The sequence below is a fragment of the Phocoena sinus genome, chromosome 21 (genome assembly GCF_008692025.1).
Source record: "Phocoena sinus isolate mPhoSin1 chromosome 21, mPhoSin1.pri, whole genome shotgun sequence".
Lineage (NCBI taxonomy): Eukaryota > Metazoa > Chordata > Mammalia > Artiodactyla > Phocoenidae > Phocoena > Phocoena sinus.
Genome location: NC_045783.1, coordinates 31,519,515 through 31,539,131, shown reverse-complemented (window position 1 = coordinate 31,539,131; position 19,617 = coordinate 31,519,515). Strand labels below are relative to the sequence as shown.

Below are 19,617 nucleotides of genomic sequence, written 5' to 3'. Positions count from 1 at the left end.
ATTGCCTTTTAGTACTTATTAACATAGGTACCTAGTCCTGTGTTTCTCTGTAAGTCACCTAGTTTCATTTTTCTTCCTTCCTGATTAAGACTTGCAAAACTTTCCTCTTATTCTAGAAACTCTGAAGTTTCATCAGGATATCTATGGGTGGTCCCCCGCCCCCATTGTCTTTCTGATAGAAATACTCCAATCTTTCGTAAGAGCTGAAAAATTCTGTTTCTATGCGTTTAAAGCTTTGCTTTTTCTTCGCCCACACTAGTCAACTTGTGGGACTTCTGTTTTGTGGAATTTAGATCATCCATTTCTCTTTTTCATATACTTTTATTTTTCTGATGCTGGCATTTAATTTTTGCTTTCTGCTTTATAAAACCGTTTCAAGGAAGTCCCTAAATCATCATTATTTTTCTATAATCAATGTTTCCCTCATTTATTCGGGTCGCTATTGAGCTTTTTGTTTATTTCTTTGCTTTCCAATAGTTCCTTTTACGGAGCAACTTGATTGATTTTTATGGAGTACATATACTGAAGACATTAATGCAACTTTTAAAAGCACTGATCTCATCTTTTGGCTTCTGTCGGAGACCAAATGTCTTGTGTCTCCCTCATCCTTCTTGACTTGCTTATTCTCTTCATATCGTTTGGTCATTTGGGGTTATCCATTCGTGTTCAGGAATGGAGGCCAGGGCTATCAGAATCAGTAACTAATAGAGCTTCCCTTATCATGTTTCCAGAATACTTCTGAGCTTCCTCTTGTGAGTTTCCTGTGAGTCCACCAGCTGTCTGTAGTGTTTTGTCCCAGAGGGCTGGAGAAGGGGGACCCCTCCTGGAAGAAGATGGTTGAGTCTAAGCCAGTTAACAAGTTTTTGTCTGTCTTGATTTGTTTTTTACTAACCTATGGATAGGGGCCTTGGGGGCTTTCTAAGAGTAAGGTGGTTGGCCTGGAGGTACTGTGAGATTAGAAGTACAAATTCACTTTCTGTCTTGTCTGTGCCGAGTAAAGGCCTCAAGAGGACAAATGTCCTAGTCTGTAGCTCTATGTGCGGTCCTGGAAGCCACAGTATTTGCTTCTCATGACGGTTTTCCAATGGATTCAGTCTCCATCTGTGGTGGTGAAGTCTAAAGAGTGGCTTTATCCAGTTAGTTGTTTCAGAACTAATTAGAAGCATAGGGAATGGCCACGGATGTTATATTAGTTTCCTAGGGCTGCCCCAAAGAAGGAACACAACAGAAATTTATGCTCTCACAATTCTGGGAGACGCAAGTCTGAAATTAAGGTGCTTGTGACATTTGTTCTTTCTGGAGGCTCTCGGGGGAGAATCTGTTCCCTGTTTCAGTCCAAGTTTCAGGTGGTTGCTAGCAACTCTTGGGATACTTTAAGGGCCTGTAGATGCATCACTCCAGTCTCTGCCTCTATCTCCACGTGATGTTCTAACCTGTGTACCTGTGTGTCTGTGTCCAAATTCCCTTCTTGCTCTAAGCATGCCAGTCCTAGCGAACTTAGAGTGCACCCTAAGACAACACACATGACCTAATTTAACCTGATGACATCTGTAGAGACCCTATTTCCAAATGAGGTCACCTTCACAGGTTCCAAGACACAATTTCTGGAGAGAAACTATTTAACACAGGAGAAGTATCAGGGGGATTAATTCCACTGCTGTACTGAGCTGTATCCCCCATGCCCATGTTTACAGTGACCAGAAATTAGGTGGACACTCCTGGCCTTTCCTCATTGACACTTAACCTATGAGAAGCACCAATTCAACAAGTTCTTCACTTCGTTTATGGAGGTTGAGTTACATAAAGCCCGAGGAAAGCCTTGTACAGAGGACTGTGACGTTCACATATTGAACTTGAATCTACCTTCCTGCAAACTGCCCTTTGCCTCTGGGCGCTCTTACTCTGAGATGGGAGAGGGAGCCTCGGGGGTCTTCTTTGTGCTTTGGTTGAATGCTTGGCATGGGTACAATAGACTCATTTCTGGATCTGATATAATTTGGTTAATATGGTACGAAAGTCCTTAAGGGTTTTATTTCATCATTTCTCTTGTTTTCCCTCACTCAGATATCTCCTTTTTTCTTCTTTTTGTATTTCTTTGGTCATTTTAATGAGACTTCAGGCAGCAGGAAAATAAATTCTTAGGCTTAGTTTCCCATCTTCATAGACACTGAAGACAGTGTCTTACATCTCTTAACAAGGTTTTAAACCTTGTGCTTGCACTTAGCAGGCATTCCATAAGTATTTTTAAATGAATTTGTAATTATAGACATGAAATATGAATAAGTCAGTGAAGGAGAATTTTGGAGGGGAAAACCTCTTACATGTCTAAAATCACATGGCACGCCAATTGGTGAGATTAAAACAGATGGAGAAGAGACGAGAGGAAAGTGTAAATATAAATATCGAACACTGTTGTGTGGCAGGAAATACAAAAGCACTATTGCAAAAGTCATTTAGTTTTCACAACAATTCTAGGGGCCCCGAATTTCTCCCATTTTATAAATATGGAAACAGAATAAGTAACTCGTTAAGTCAAAGTTTACAGCGACTAAGTGATAAAACCAAGAGTCCAACTCAGGTCCTCCTGAGTGAAATCTGTGTTCTTCCTATAACACCTTCTTCTTATTCCTGTGGGGTCATGTCAGTTCTCCCAGGACCAAGGAGTTTCACCGTTCCTTACATAATTTGGGGAAACATTGCTCATCTTGTCTCATATGTGGCATTTACAGACTTATCAATGATTTCTGAAGAATCTGCCAACCCTGACTTTATAATTGGGAAAGTCTCTTGACTCAACTGTTCTGTGAAACGCCGACAGTAAATCAATGTGGCTTCACTCATGGGGAGGGGAGCCCTGACCATGTGGCTTGGCATGAGGGCACTGAGAATTTTCACACCTGTCCTTCCCCAGCTAGGTCTTATTCATCAGTTTCCTGACACTTCTCAACCAGACTGTCTTTCTTTTTTAAACACATGCTTGTTGAGTGCCCAGGAACTGTTCTGTGCAGGCTCTGGAAATTTTAGGGAAACACACTTGTCATACCAGAAGCAAGTGTCGTTCTGCTCATCACGAAGGGTGAGATAGTTTTAGTTTTGTGGATAAACTCAACAGCAGTGATTGGTCAGCTGACCCATTTCCACAATGCTGAAAAAGGAAAATGGTGTGAGGATGAAAATAGGGTAGTGAGAAGGGGTTAAGGAGAAGAATACAAAACGTTTGGGGCTTCCCTGGTGGCGCAGTGGTTGAGAGTCCGCCTGCCGATGCAGGGGACGCGGGTTCGTGCCCCGGTCGGCGAAGATCCCACATACCGCGGAGCAGCTGGGCCCGTGAGCCATGGCCTCTGAGCCTGCGCGTCCGGAGCCTGTGCTCCGCAACGGGAGAGGCCACAGCAGTGAGAGGCCCACGTACCGCAAAAAAAAAAAAAAAAAAGAATACAAAACGTTTTACCTCGTTCACTTGAGCTCGAAGCTGGTGACTCCCAATCAAGTGAGGCAGTCGGTTGGCAATTTCCATCCAAGGTCTATAGTGATCAGGGAGTTCTTTCTGCAATGAAAAAATAAAAATGTCTCCGTATTTTAGACCTCTCTGGCAAGCAGCTTCGTGTAGTAGCTGTTGTCAGATTTCAGTCTTAAGGCAGAATTCAGGTCAATTCCATTCAACAAATATTGAGACTTCACCATCTGCTGTACCCTATGCTAGGCACTGCAGATACACAGGTGACTAAAATACAGTCCTTGTGGTGAGGGAGCATATGGTCTAGTAAGGATAAATGAAATGTAATCAGACATACCCAATGCAGTATAATATGTTCAATTAAGGATATGTGTAAGCTTAACAACCAGCTGAAGAGGAAGTCGTTAATTCCATAAACTGTGCTAGGGAATTAAAGGGAAATGTTCATAGAAATATGATACTTGGGGCCAGTAGTAGGGTCTGCAAGTGACTTTTCTAGGTGGAACTTTTAAGATGGGAAGCCAGTGAAACAGAGGAGATAGTGGATAAATAGAGATAACTGTGCTTCTTGGGATTACAGATGATTCAGTGTCACTAGAATATAAAGTTCAAGAGAAAGGATGATGGAAGATTTGACCAGAAAATCAGATCAAATATGCTTTTTATTGACTACATAAGAACTTTATTTTTTATGTATGTTGGTGACATGATTCAATCTGAATTTTAGGAAGATAACTTTGCTTTGGGATTTTAAGGTATAAAGTCAGATTAGGAAACCTTTGAAATACTGTCTGAAAATTAAGCTTAGGCAATGGCAGTGAATTTGGAAAGGAGAAGGTATGTATTCAAAAATATTTGGAAAATAAAATTGAAATAATTAAATTTAGAGGCAGGGATGGGGCTAAAGGTGAGGTGACCCCTAGCCCAATAGCACAGTTTATTTGCCCACTCTGGGTCGTTGGTTTAGCCAAGAAGAACACAGGTTGGATTTCAGCAGCCCTGACTCTATCACAAGAAATGGCAAACTGCAGCAAACTACACTCGTAAATAAGCTTTTATTAGGACACAGCCAAGCTCATTTGTTTCCACATTGTCTACAGTGGCTGTCACTTTACAATGGCAGAGTTGCATAATGGCAACAGAGATCATATGGTCTGCAAAGCTTAAAATATTTACTATTTGACCCTTTACAGGAAAAGTTTGCCAACTCGTGAGCTGTCCCCAGGGTCTGGGCCTCCTTTTACAGAGTACAGTCTGCAAGACTGAAATGTTGTGTCTCTGGGTTAAGAAAGAGAGGCGGTGAGGATGATTTCCATGTTTCTGAATCAGATGACTGAATGAATTGTTGAGAAGACAGACCGAAACAGAAATGCAGGTGGACGTCAAAGAGAGGACATACAATAGTGAATTTGTTTTTACATATGTCCAACCTAAAATATCTGTGGAATGTCAAGATATGGCTATGTACTCGGCAGCTGGATATACAGTTGGAAGCTCAGGAGAGAATTAATATTAGAAATATACAATCGAGAGGCATCACGGTAGTGCAAATCCTGCATTGTGGTAAAAACCACAAGTGGGTACAAGACCATTCGGGAGAAGTTGCCAAGTGGAAGGAGAAGGCTTAGATCAGCGCACTGGGGGGATACTTACAAGGCAGGCAGAGGAACTGAATCCAGCACAAAAAGACGTGTATAGAGGCTAAATGAGCCAGAAGAGAATCACCCTATGGAAGCCAAGACATTAGAGGATCTCTCGGAAGCAGGGATTCATCTTTAAGTAAGGTTACCCCTTTGGAAGACAAAACTAAAGAGTCACTAATATATCAATATATACACCAGTCTTTCCATGTATATGGCATAGAAATTCAGGTCAGGGTCATGGAAACAGGGTTCAAATTTTAGTGTGCTGAGGAGGGAAGAAAACAAAGATTGGAAATGTGAATTACTTTTTTGGGAGAGCCATAAGCCGTCACAAGGCAACAGTTTGTGTTTGAGAGCTGTTCCCACTTTCGAATGGGAAACTTGAGCGCTTTACAGCCTGCTAGTGTAAGAGGCGGAGATTGAAGAGAAAGGAGAGAGGGAATAATTAAAAGCAAAGGGTCGTGAGCAAGAGGAGGAGGAGAGGAAGAGCCCAAATGCAGCGCCTAGCTGCGAAGAGCTGGAAGGAGAAAGTCTGGAGTTTGAGGGATTCGTTTCTTATGAACTCAATTTCTCCACAAATGGTGAAGATTCAGGTTACATGACTTGGGGAGAGGGGTGGGTGTTCAATTAATTATCGGAGGGAAGGGAAGAGGAAATTAAACATAAAAATGCAAACAACATAATATATTGCAATATAGAATATGTGTATTATAATACACTATAATGACTTTCAAAACCCAGGGAAGTTTGAAAACTATAAGTCTGGAGTGCTGTAGATCTGTAAGTTACTAATAAGTCACTTGCTGGAGATCCTCTGTCTCTCAGACTCTAAAATAAAACTGGGTGAATCTAACATCCAATACACAATCTTTGAAAATTATAGACTTTATTTAATCCTCTGCTTCCTATCTCTGCCCCTGAATCAATTTAGGACAAATTGGGCACCCTTTACTGGCTTTCCCAACAAATCAAATTACACCAAACATCATAATTTAACATTTTTAATATAGATATCGTGCAGGAGGGGGAGATTTTACCCTCTACTCCTCTTGAGTTCTTGTGTCAGGAGTCAATAAAATTGACACAAAACAGATTAACAGGAGAAAAAGAAAGAAATTTTAGTTTGTGCGTACAGAGGTCTCATAGAAATGGGACCTAAGAAGTGGCCAAAGCAGGCTTTTATACTTTGTAGACAAAGAGACAATAAATCTGTGAGGAGTGGACAAGACAAAGGAACTTAGGCTTCAGGTGCTTATCTAAGCAGAGTTTGGTCTTGGGGTCGTCAATTAAAGAAGTAACAGGGTTTTATTTATTCAGGCTTCTCGGCTTGAATTCCCTACCTCTGGTGGTAAGGGTGTCCTATCTCCAGATGCGTGGAGGGTACCTTTCATAGGAGAGATTTATTTCCTGCTTTTAGGGAGGCAGAGAAGAGGGTCAAATTTCCTCTTAAACTGACTGTTTCTTAAGTAACTTTCACCCAAAATAATCAATATGCATTGAGGCATATTCATGGGTGACTTGCCCCGGGCCCCAACAATACAGATATTCACAAAGGGGAAATCACACCGTTCTCCTCATGCATTCCGCATCCAGTACCTCAGCTTCTGAGAGGTAGAGTCCACTATGCTCCCCTACTCTTCCCCCAGAGAGAACATTTATAAGCATAATGGTATAATTTTCCCTAGCAGTGCTCAGCGGTAGTGCAGAATTGAAGAAAGCCGCTAATTGACCCGAGTTTGGGGATGTACAGAGCAGTGGCCCAGCTGAGAATGCTCGCACACATAAAGGCAGAGAGATTTATGGTAAACTGACTCTGAACTGGCAACTTGTTTTTCTTCTCATCTACATGATGCATATGTTTTATGAACAAAAACTGAATGCAGCTACAGGGACAAAGGAATATAATATTTATAAAAGAAAATCACAGAAGCAGACTCATAGTATTCAGAACCCCTTTTAAAGTGGGTTTGAAGAAAAGCTGTAACTAAATCTGTCCTTCCTTCTTGATGCCTAGAGAGGGGATCGTATTCTGAGAATTAAATTAGAGCATCCTGGAGAATTCCCTGGCAACCTAGTGGTTATGACTTGGCACTTTCACTGCGGTGGCCCAGGTTCCATCCCTGTTTGGGGAACTACGGTCCTGCAAGCCATGATGAATAGCCAAAAAAAAAAAAAAAAAAAAATTAAAGCATCTTGGATTTCTGCTTCCTGGCTTGCATGGGAATCCTTAAATACTACATTTTGTCTCAATCTAAGCAGCGCTCTATTCTTGAATCTCTCTTTTTCTTTCCCCTTAGATTCCTAGAGGCTTCCTTTCCTTCCTTCTTCTCTTCATCCTCTCCCTTCTTTCAACAGTTCTAGTCTTTGGACTCTGGTATCACCCCACAAATGTAAGAAAACCATGAGCTTTGAGAACCTCTGGGTTCTCCAAGTGTGGTTCCCATCCAGCAACACCAGCATGAGGTGGAAACTTGTTAGACATGGAAATTCTCGGGCTCTACCCCAGACGTACTGAACCTGAAACCAGCTGCCTGTGCTTTAGCAAGTCCTGTAGGTGAAGCTAATGTACCCCAAAGTTTGAAAAACACTGATGTGGGGACCTCAGAGGAAAGGGAGAAAGGATTTTAAAGCTAGTTCATAATCCATTAAAAATGTATTCACCCTAAGTGTCCATCAACAGATGAATGGATAAAGAAGATGTGGCACATATATACAATGGAATATTACTCAGCCATAAAAAGGAACGAAATTGAGTTATTTGTAGTGAGGTGGACGGACCTAGAGTCTGTCATACAGAGTGAAGTAAGTCAGAAAGAGAAAAACAAATACCATGTGCTAACAAACATATATGGAATCTAAAAAAAAATGGTTCTGATGAACCTAGGGGCAGGACAGGAATAAAGATGCAGGCATAGAGAATGGACTTGAGGACACGGGGAGGGGGAAGGGTAAGCTGGAACAAAGTGAGAGAGTGGCATGGACATATATACACTACCAAGTGTAAAATAGATAGCTAGTGGGAAGCAGCTGCATAGCACAGGGAGTTCAGCTCGGTGTTTTGTGACCACCTAGAGGGTGGGATAGGGAGGGTGGGAGGGAGACACAAGAGGGAGGGGATATGGGGATATATGTATATGTATAGCTGATTCACTTTGTTATACAGCAGGAACTAACACAAGATTGTAAAGCAATTATACTCCAATAAAGATGTTAAAAAATAAAATGTACTCACCCTTTCAATGGGATTTTCCTCTAGAGACAATAAAATATTGAATTATGTTACTTACTTTTTGATTGCCAGATTTTGTTTTAAGTTACAGTATGGGGGGACAGGATCAGTTGATGAGTTTTTCACTAAATAGCACCTCTTTTGGTATTAGTTAATACTTATCTATCACATCTATTTCAAAACCTATATACAATTTCAATATTCTATTAATGACTATTGGTAATTGCTTACAATTTTTCACTATCATTGACAAGTTTGAAAGGGTCATCCTTATACATGTGTTTTTAGATGTTTTCTCATTATTAGGACAAATTTATAAATGTGGCTTTACTGGAGTAAAGATTTTGCACATGGAAAGGTTAAGAGCTACTTCTTGGTTTTCTTACAGAAAAGTTACATGAATTTATAATCACATTTATAGTATGTAATATATAATGGGAGTGCCAGTTTATCTATGATTCTAACAACAGAGCATCACCAAACTTTTTTGTTATTTTTAAAGATATAATATGTATTATCTGCGCTAAAATTCTATAATTATTTCAATATTTAATAACAATAAAATGACCACCCAAAAATATACCTTTCACAGAAATGATTAAAATAATGTAATCGATAATTATGGCAAGACAGTCAAAAAGCACAAAATTTATAAAGTGGAAAGTAAAATTCTTCTTATTCTCATCTAGCAATGATGACCCTTGGAAGTTTGAGTGGTTTTCCAGAAATTTTGTATGCTCTCATTTTATTGTTTAAATTTACATTTCTGTGATTGTTAATGAGTTTGAATATCTTGTCATGCTTTGGTCATTGCGTTTTGTGTGCGGGTGTGCAATGCCATTCATACCAGGGTAGTCAAATGAACCAACATTTTCATTTATGCCATTGGGTTTTCGATGATGCTTAGAAATTTCTTCCCATCCCAATATCGTTTCTTTTAGAGAATTTCTAGTTTAATTGTTGGTGCTTACATCTTTCCTCTATCCACGCTTGTGTTGTGAGTTAGGATAGATTATCTCATTATTTCCATTTCAAAATAGAGGAAGTTCAAGCCAGGGAAGTTTTGTAACTTTCCCGAGTTTACACATCTGGTCGGTGGTCAGGTCAAACCTCTTCTGACTCAGAGTTCAGTGTACTTTCCAGTACCTCCTGAGAGTAAACACATGGAGAATGGTGACTGCGGAGGTGGTTAGTACAAAGGGACAAGAAATCGAAAGAAACTTTACATGTTTTTCTTCCCCTCATTCCAATAATCAGAAGACCCAGAAGTGGGATGGACACAAATAATAAAATCTATGACCTTCTTTTCTATTTTTTCAGTTTCCTATTTTAGGTTATTCTTTTTCTGCACTTTTATATCTGTCAAAGTACAATTTTCAAAAAGTTAAAAAAAATGACTCATGCAAATATGGAATGTGTGTCCAAAATAGATTTAGTTTATTTGTGGGGAACTCAGCAGGATGGTCCAATTGATTCAAAAGCACTTGATAAACTGAAGTGTTTAGAGTTTTGAAAAGAAGAATGTTAAAATTAAATTGCTAAGGTAAAGACACAGTAATTGGTTAATGTCCTATATGGCAGAACAATCACAAGCTTCAGGGTTTTATTTTCGACTCGGCGGAAATCACCGGCAGCTCTTTTGAACAAAAGTCTGCAAGGTAACGTGCAGCTTCAGAGATTCGGTCCGAATCAATAGGAAGCGGCATGTCGAGAAAGGAGCATCCCTTAGGTAATTCAGTAATCTTAAGGTGAGACTGTTTAGTTAGACAGGGCTCCGGATGGTACTAAATAAAACTCAGCCCTCCTTTTGCTCTGTTTTGGATAATTCTTCTCAACACATTTATAATCTAGAAAAGAACACACTTTTAAAAAAATAATGTATTTTATAGAAACAATAAACTGTATTAGCACTGATTAAGTTAATGAAACCAGCTTCTGGTTAAGAAAATAGCACAGAAAGTTTAAAAAATGAAAGTTGAAGTGAAATTAAAGCCGGCGAACGTCAGCAAAGGAAGTTGGGTGACAATATTATGATCATAAAAATGCGAATGTAAACTATGGGACAGAGTAGAATGTGAAGGAGAGGGTTTTAAGTGAAATAAAAGACAAGTTTCAATGGAAGGAGGCTGGTATGTCATTGCTGCAAACTAAAGAGGAGAAAGATATTAGATGACTTTGAAGAGACGGGTAAGCAGCGTGAGAGGGCCTTGGAGGCTACACTAAAACATAGGATTTTGTTCCAAAGAGCGGAGTGATGTGATTTGATTTTTGTTTTAAAGGGTCGCTCTGACTGCCATGCGGAGACTGTACTATGGCAAGAGGGGAGATAAGAAGACGGGTTACAAGGCAATAGTCCAGGGAGAAATAGTGGTGGACTGGACTAGGGTGGAAAAGAGAAAGGTGGGCAGCTAAAAGACAGTTTTCAGAGACAGGGCTGAACTCCTTAATTATCCCATGAGTCATTTGAGAGTAGTGGAGATCACTGTGAGACTCAAATGGGAAATGTGCAGTTAACACAAGGCCTAGTACAAAGTGAGCACCTATTAAATAATAAGTACTACTCTTATTATATATTATAAGAAGGTTACCATAGGAAATAAGAAAAACTCCATTCTTAATGAAATATAGGAGAATGCTATCAATCAATTTTGCTAATACTTTGAAAATCTGAATTAAAACCATTGCTTCTCTCAAGTGCTTTGAATTACTACAGGAGATTATATATGACTTTGTTTTTCCCAAATCGTTGCTTGGCCGCTATACAGAGCAAGGTTCCCAGCATCCCGATTCCTTTTCTTCTGCTCCATGGCACCCTTACAATTTGTTTTTGTTCTGTTTTTCCCTTTCCCTTGTTTTTGTAGTTAAACTACTTCCAAGCTCTTCTCACTGTTTCTCATAGTTATGACACCTTTCTTTCCACAAACAACCTCCTACGTGTAGCCCCTCAGCCCTCACCTGGACCTTCACTGTCCTTTACGTATTCTGTCGTTTTCAAGTACCAAGCTAGTTAGGCTAGAGGTGCTGAATTAACTCCTGGCTGGGGTTCTGGCATCAGTAATTTTTAAGCTTCCCAGCCAATTTTGATATGTAGTTCAGGAACCATTGCTGGAACCCACCCTGCACTTAACCTTCTGCTAGGAATATATTCACACACCAGGGCATTGTTGCTTACCAGACGCATGAAATCCAAATTCCTGAGCCTAACGTTTGAGTTCCCTTGGTCTCACTCCAATCTAATCTCCTGCTATAAACTCTCTTGGTTCCTCCCTTCCTGCCAAGCAAACTTCCTCACATTCTTTATGTCTAAAGAAAAATTACTCCTCACCCACGCACCAACCCAAACACACGTACACAACAGACACACGATCTGGCAAGGGATTTCTGTGGCTTCCTTATGGACATAGGTCTGAAAGGTATACATTTTCCTCACTGAAACATTAGACCCTGGAGGTGTTTGAGAGTTTATAGAAACAGTGGGATGGAGTACTTGAAACCAAGTCAGACCCTTCCCCCGAAGCCAGAATGATTGCTTATTCATTAGTTTGACTGTGTTTTCTTTTCTTTTTTGTTATTATTAAAAATCAGAACCGTTTCCGATATTTGTTAGCTTTAGTCATAAAAATGCTATTAGAAATAGCATACAGATTGGTCCAATATCCATAAAATCATTGAAATATAACAAAATATTTACTACCTGTGGTACATGATGACACTCACATGCTTTAAGTATTTATGGTAAACAACCAATCTTGCTAAAAGAGTATGTTTGGGCTCATTGACATGAAGGAATAGCCGGCCCATCACTTACCCAAAGGCAAACAAATCCTACTCATGCCCTTAGCAAAGTCAGCGGCTCGTGTTTCACAACTTGTGATCTATTGCGACACCACTGTTATCCGATGACGGGTGACAGATTCTCTCCTGATCAGTTGAGTAAACTGAGGCAGATTCTGGTGTAAACTCTCTTCCCTTTCCTCTTCCCAGAAAGGGAGATGTTTAAAATTCTTCCACGAGTGAGAGAAAATTAAAACTGAAACAAAGAATCGCATTGTTTAGAACTCTGGCACATGACTGTGAGAGCAGGCCCAGTTTGCCAGGAAATTCTGAGCTCCAGAATGGAAATTTCTTCTAAGGAGTATCCATCAACCAAACTACAGGGCAGATAGAGTCCTGTGTTTTCCCAGAAAGTCACAAACACTTGATGTTCCTCTTGTTTCCCGTCTGGTTTTCTCATGTATAAGAAAGGAAACAGCAAAGAAAGGAACACAATCATGGTGGCCCTATCCAATGTTTACAAACTTTTAAATATTATTTTTCTCAGCTCAGTGTATATATTTAATCCCAATAAGAGAGTGTTGGCCTGTTGACGGACTCTTCCTTGTGAACTAGGGATGATGGAAATATTCCTGAATCAAGTTATACACACAGAATGGAATTTTGAATAAGCACTGGACTGAGGGTTGTGCAAACTAGCTTCTATCCTTCCACTGGATTTATGGAAGTGCTTTCATACTCCATAGCAATCCAGTGGCGGGGGGGGCGGGGCACTAAGTCTCTCCAAGTACATGTGAAAACTGAGGGTCAGGCAATGCTGGTGGTTCATTCTAGGTCACAAGAGTTAGTAAGTGAAACTTAGGGTGACTAAATAATTCTGTTTTGCCCAGGACTTTCCTGGTTTACCATGGAAAGTCCTGCATCTTGGAATCCCCTTCGGCCTGTAGCAAACGGACATTCTTGATCACCCTAGTGGCAGGGTCAGAGAACACAGTCCAGTGTTCTGGGCCACAACCCTCCTCTGCATAACACCCTAGAGTCATTACTTTTAATGCTCAAGTTACTTGCAGATCTGTGACTTGGTCTCACAGCTAACAGCTCTACGGAGGGCTTTGGGGATCAGCAGATAGATCCTATCTTCATTTTTATTCTGCTATTCACACTCAGAAGAAGGTATTCCATAAAAGCTCCTTAAATGCCAGATCATCCATCACAGTTAAACCCCCTATTAGACCCCTAGAAGGAAAAACTGGATCTAATAAATGGTTGCAGTGATTGTAACTTTGGATCCCTAGATTCTTAGCTGAGTAGGCTTGGCCCTTATTTAGAATGTAGTAGAAAAAAGATGTCAAGGGTCCTGAGTACTACTTCTGCTTTTTCCAGTAATATAACTTTGGGCAAGAACCTCTGGCCTTCAGCTATGGTTTCTAAGGACTCTTGCAGTTTTGACATTTTAGACCTGACCATTAAAGTGTTGAAAAGGAATTGCATTACAGGTTGAGCCTTAAGAACAATTAAGAAAGGTACTGGGGCTTCCCTAGTGGCGCAATGGTTAAGAATCCGCCTGCCAACACAGGGGACACGGGTTCGAGCCCTGGTCCAGGAAGATCCCACATGCCATGGAGCAACAAAGCCCATGCACCACAACTACTGAGCCTGTGCGCCACAACTACTGAAGCCCACGCACCTAGAGCCTGTGCTCCGCAACAAGAGAAGCCACCGCAATGAGAAGCCCGCGCACCTAAACAAAGACCCAAGGCATCCAAAAATAAATTAATAAATTAAAAAAAAAAAAGAAATAGGTACTGTTTGTCCTTGAAGCTTCTTTCCTCTTCTCAGCAATTTCTGTGAATATCTAATCCCTCCTACGAAACTCGAACACAGCCAGGGTCCCTTGTGTTCTCTTTTCTCTCCCACTAGCAAGTCAAGATAAACTGATTTCCTCATTTAATTGATCTTTATCTAAATTCTCTCTCTTTATCTCTCTCTCTCTTTTTTTTTTTTTTGGGATAACTTCACATTTGCTCATGAATTTGCTGGAATGATTGACAATCCATTAAAAAAAAAACTGACATTAAAACATTCCATTTGCTCTAACCCCTGCTGTAGCGGTCACTTCTCCTTTGTTAGTAATCACACTGTACCTTATTTGAATTATCTGTCCCAAATCAATGGCTTGGCATTTATATTGCATCTCTCTTAATGACCACATCAATTAAACAAACAAACACCCAAGTCAGCATCTCAAGAAACCTATACTGACCTGCTTTAAGACCCTATCCTTACCAGAGGATTTGGAAGAAGAAAGCCATAATCTTCAGAAATATGAAATCTTCCTAAAGTCAAAAATGGTGCTGTCTTCAAATCCTGACTTTGAGGCTCCATAATTTTGTTTGAAGTATCTGCGCAGAGGCCGCTGCTAAAGAGACAACTGCTCCAAATACGTCAAAGACCCGGGGTAAGGGAGCTTCAAAACAGCATCTCTTCCTCGCAGTAAGCTGTACAGTTGTCTCGGGAACAGGGGAGAACCTTGCTCTCAGGTTGAATTCCACACTGCCATAGACTTTCTCTGACATAAGGCTGAGTAAATTATTAAAGACTGCTGATTAAAACAAACAGGCAAACAAAATCACCGCCGGAGGCGGGGGGGAACTCCTTTCTTTTCATATATGTGAATATAAGGAGATTGATTTTAAACCCAGAGACAAATCTGTTCTATTTTAGGAAATGGGAAATGAACAAGCGTTTTGGCTGTGGATGATCCCAAACACCCCGACGGGAACCTGGTCCGTGATAAACTTTGACAACTGGGTCTTTATTTCAAAGGTGTAAACTATTTAAACTAGAAGTTAGTTACGTTCAGATATTTCAGTGGATTGGCCATGGGTAGAGTGGGAATGAGGACTCTAAATGCACATCAGACCCTCAGAAGTGTTCTGCACGTATTTGAACAGTGTATTGTAAAGATTACTATTGCTTTGATTTACCTTAAGAAATATTATTGTTTTTGAAACCTTCCATGACATTAAAGGAGAATATATACTTTTGTGAAGTTGAACAAATGAGGTAGAGCAGATACTAATGAATTTGAGAAAAGCCTAACAGATCATTTGATTTAACCTTCTACTTTTATTAAACATCTTTTGAGAACCGACCACTAAGATGGAAGCCTTTACCTATGAACCAGGTACAGATTACTACACTGAGGCATACGCATGTGAATAACCCTGTCCACCGTCACTCCACGAATTATGTACTAGAGCTGAGGTAGCTTGATCTCCAAGCCATTCCTTTGTTCACTCGATCAGGCTGCCGGGCTGTCTGTCAAAGGCGCCATCGTGGTTTGAATTCACATCAGTATGGAGCCCATTGATAAGTTCCAGGCCACAAATCCGCACCGTGAAAATTCCGAAGACTCTACCTTTTGCCCAGTTGGACCCTGAACTTAGGTCGTCAGGCTGTCATCAAATTTATTTGGAAGCTGATTTGTCTATACACATCTTCTCCTCCCTCCCTTTCTCTAAGATAAGTATAAAAGCTAAAGCAGGAAGTGCTCTGATAACTCCTGGAACTGTTCCCATGGAGCGTTCAACTTTGAAGGTAGGATGTCAAAAGTAACCTAATTGATTTATGGTTCATTAGACCCTAAGAGCCATCCTCAATTAACCACTTCCTCTTAGCCCAGTACCCAACCAGTTTTGAAGATTAGTTTCTTACGCCTCCTAAAGGCAGTTTGTCAAACTTAATTTGTTGAATCATCTTCTTGTTTTTTCCTTCAATCTCAGGTGAAAAGAAGGCACAGTTATCTTTGTTTATGCTAGTCCCGTTATTTTTCATCCATTCCCTATGCAGCCTCTTAAGAATTTACTGTAACATTATGAGTGTGGCATCAAAATACCAAAACTAAAAAGAGCATGACAGAATAAGTGATCTAGTTCAATGCTCTCAGTAAACACGAAAAACCTGAGGCTTACTGGAGTGAAATGACTTACCAAATGTCACCCTGGGTGTTACCGTCAGAACTGGACTAGAATTTGGACTTCTCAGCCCAGAACTTTCTACTCAGCCCACTCAGCTTGGCCTACCCGAGTGTGAATTTCTACTGCGTCTCCTGTTAGCTATGTGGCTTTTTAAACAAGTGGCTTAAAATTCTAAGCTTCTGTTTCCACATCTACGGGAAATAGTAATGTTTATCCCAGTGAATAAATGAGGAACATTAAGTAAAGCACTTATCAAATGGGTAACAGTAAATACTGTTTTTCTCATGTTCTTTTCCCCTCATTCTGGAAATACATTTTTAATATCTTATTTTTTCTGATATCCTTCCCTATCATTCTGAATATATCTTTTCTGTTTCAGTAGCTGACTTCTTTCCCTACTTCAGACCTAAATGGACAGATATTTGCAGCATTATTACAACCATTTCCCCACCTCAGTATTCTTATGTATTTCCACCTGATCTTAGCCATCAATTCTATGCTCAGGTACCCAAGCCTGCATATTCAGCCTTGACTTTTCTTACTTCCAAGGTCTAGGTCCATGGAACTTGTGGGTCAGTGAACATCTCAGATTCTGCCACAAAATCATTAAGAACTCCTCCCTGTAAATTAAATAAAGTTCAAATTTCCTTGCCCTGACATTCAAGGATGTCCATCTCCTGACCTCTAAACACCCTCTAGCTGTGCAAAATTCTTCTATCACCTTGAACCTGTTTTACATCGTGTTTCAAGTTCTACCTAGTTGACGGTTACTAACACTCACACATTGTATTTATCTAATCTTTTCTTTTTTTATATAAATTTATTGATTAATTGATTGATTTTTGGCTGCGTTGGGTCTTTGTTGCACGCGGGCTTTTCTCTAGTTGCGGCGGAGCGGGGCCTGCTCTTCGTTGCGGTGCGCGGGCTTCTCATTGCGGTGGCTTCTCTTGCTGCGGAACACGGGCTCTAGGAGCACAGGCTTCAGTAGTTGTGGCACGCGGGCTCAGTAGTTGTAGCTCGCGGGCTCTAGAGCGCAGGCTCAGTAGTTGTGGTGCATGGGCTTAGTTGCTCCGTGGCATGTGGGGTCTCCCCAGACCAGGGCTCAAACCCGTGTCCCCTGCATTGGCAGGCAGATTCTTAACCACTGCGCAACCAGGGAAGCCCCTCTAATCTTTTCTATTAGATTGTAAGTTCCTTGACGAACCCATATTTAACACAACTTTGTATTTTCCTTTATCGACAAGTTCAGTGTCTGAAGTTCAATAAATGTTGGTTAAATGAATGATGTCTCTCAGCATCTCATTTTTAGATTTGGTGTCTTGATGCCAGGTAGAAGTTTGTGCTGTTCTCTGTTACACCATTGTAACCCTAGTCCCAGAGACATATTGTGAAGTAGGGAACACAGTGGCCTCATGAAGCTTTGCTTGGCGTCTTTCTTATTTGCCAAGAGGAAGTTGGTTAAACATAATTGTGCCCAAGAACTTCCTCTCCTAATAGTAAGGTTGGTCATTTCAGAGTCCTGGGTTCTATAATCAGCTTTCCCATGAATTATTGTAGTTTCAGTACACAACGAAGGTTCCCCATCTCTTAAAAGGCATTAGGGTCTTTTGGAAATGTACCAAGAAATATTCAAAAAAGAAAGAAAAACATTCATGATGGAAATTTTTCTGTGTGTGATTTCAGATATACTCAGCTTTAGTTTCAAATTGATAAAGTCCCAAATCTGAATTGTCAAAAGCAATCAGCCCAGACAGCACTGGTACACTGAGGTTAATCTGGTACAGCTCATTAATTATACCTTTGTTCATAAATTCAATGGGAATTTCTAGTCCTTTCTAATTGTTCAAGCATCTGGCATTTTGCTTTTTTTTTTTTTAACTCTCTTCTCCTTTTGATCTTTCCTATGACACGTATTCCTTCTGGTTGCACTATACTTAAAACTAATAAGATAAAACTGATACTTAACACTCACTGATTTTTTTCCTCTGTGCCAAGTCCTATGGTAAGCAACTTCCATGGAGCAACTTACTTAACGTTCACAACAGCCCTGTGAGTTAGGTGCTATTATTATCCCCATCATTCAACTGAGGAAACCGCAGCTTGGGAAAGTTAAGTAAGAGCCCAAGGTCATACTTTTTGTAAGTGGTAGAGTCAGGGCTGGAGCCATTTGACTTGAAAGTCATCACTTTTAACCACTAGAGGCATGGCTTCCCTTCTCTGGTTTTTCTCTCTCATTGTTCTGGTTACAGTTTACCATTGGTGCCCTCCCTAGTTCAGGTCCTGACTTCCCTCTCGCCGGGTAATTGCCTCTGTTCAAAGACTTTAGCCATCATCTCTAGGCTAAGGACTCCCAACATTTTGTTTGTAGTTGGGTCTCTCCTACCATCTACTAGACATCTTTACTCAACTGCTCTGTAGACGCTTCATAAGAAATACCTTAACACATCAGTCATAGACTAGACACCTTCCATTAAGACCAGGGCAAATGCTTACAAAACCTCCAGCAACTAGTTCAAGCTCTTGAGCAGACAGCCTACTGCCAAGCAACAGATCCAAGGCTTACTTATTACTTATTCTCTGAGAATGAGAACCAAGCTCATCTCCCCCATCGGTGCCGTGTCTTGGTGAATGGTATCTTTCGGAACTGGCAATATAATTTGTGGGGCGCAGAGAAGAATAAAAATGTAAGGACCCTTGTTCAAACTTATTCAGAATTTCAAGACAGTGACAGTAGAGTATGAAGCCAAGTGTGGGCCCTCCTGCATGCAAGACCCTACCTGACAGCATGGGCTGGTCCTAGTAACTCTGTTGACGTAGCTGATCGTCAGAGACCTAAAAGTCATCCCTTATCGCATCCAACAGAACACCAGTCCTGCCACTCCTACTGCCATGATATTTCTTATGTTTCCATGATCTCCAATGCCACTGCCATTGCTTTCAATTCCTCACCACTTACTATTGGTAGAGTATATATTCCAATCCTTAACTGATCTCTTTGCCTCAAATCTAAGCCCACGATACTTTCCCATCGTTGCAGGCTTGGATTCCTTTTACAACCTCCAAACTCATCCCCCTGCCTTCATTATCACTCCCCATTTTATCCCACCCCTACTATTTTTCCCCCAATACTACCAGTCATTTAAATGCCTATTTCTTTACAACGGGCAATGCTTCATTTAAATATGATTCAAATAGACGAATATAATAAAGTCATTTCTCTGCTTAAAAACATTCCCTCTGTTTTCAGGGTAAATTGAAACTCCTTTATCGCATGGCCCTTTTTATTCTTTAATGCTTCAGCCGTATTGAGCTCTGTGTCTTCCTCAATAGACCTTGTTGAGCTGCTAGCCTTTGAACACCCTTCTTCCTCTTCCTGGAATTTTCTAGCCTTTGGTTTGCATATTGTACAGTAATCACCCTTTAAAACTCATCTCATGTATTGCCTCAACTAGGAAAATCTATTCTTACCACGTACTTTTTTCAGTACCCTCCCCTTCCCTGCTTTGTCCATGGAAAGCCCCACCCCCTCTGCTGCCC

The 19,617-nt window shown here is 40.6% G+C and overlaps 1 protein-coding gene across 7 annotated transcripts in view; it reads right to left on the bottom strand.

Annotated features, from left to right (window-relative positions):
• IDO2 (indoleamine 2,3-dioxygenase 2) overlaps positions 1 to 14,624 on the bottom strand; it is a 43,570-nt gene extending 28,946 nt beyond the window's left edge. For 2 of the 7 annotated variants that reach the window (XM_032618577.1, XM_032618581.1), the window contains exons 1-2: positions 14,387 to 14,624; positions 3,449 to 3,544 (exon numbers count right to left, since the gene is read on the bottom strand). In XM_032618577.1, coding sequence (XP_032474468.1) covers positions 3,449 to 3,544; positions 14,387 to 14,485 — 195 coding nt within the window. In that variant the 5' untranslated portion in view covers positions 14,486 to 14,624. Of the gene's footprint in view, positions 1 to 3,448; positions 3,545 to 6,437; positions 6,508 to 9,297; positions 9,476 to 12,134; positions 12,357 to 14,386 lie in introns of all 7 variants that reach the window. The other 5 variants (XM_032618578.1, XM_032618582.1, XM_032618579.1 and 2 more) reach the window with 5 other exon arrangements.
• Positions 14,625 to 19,617: the final 4,993 nt, after the last annotated feature.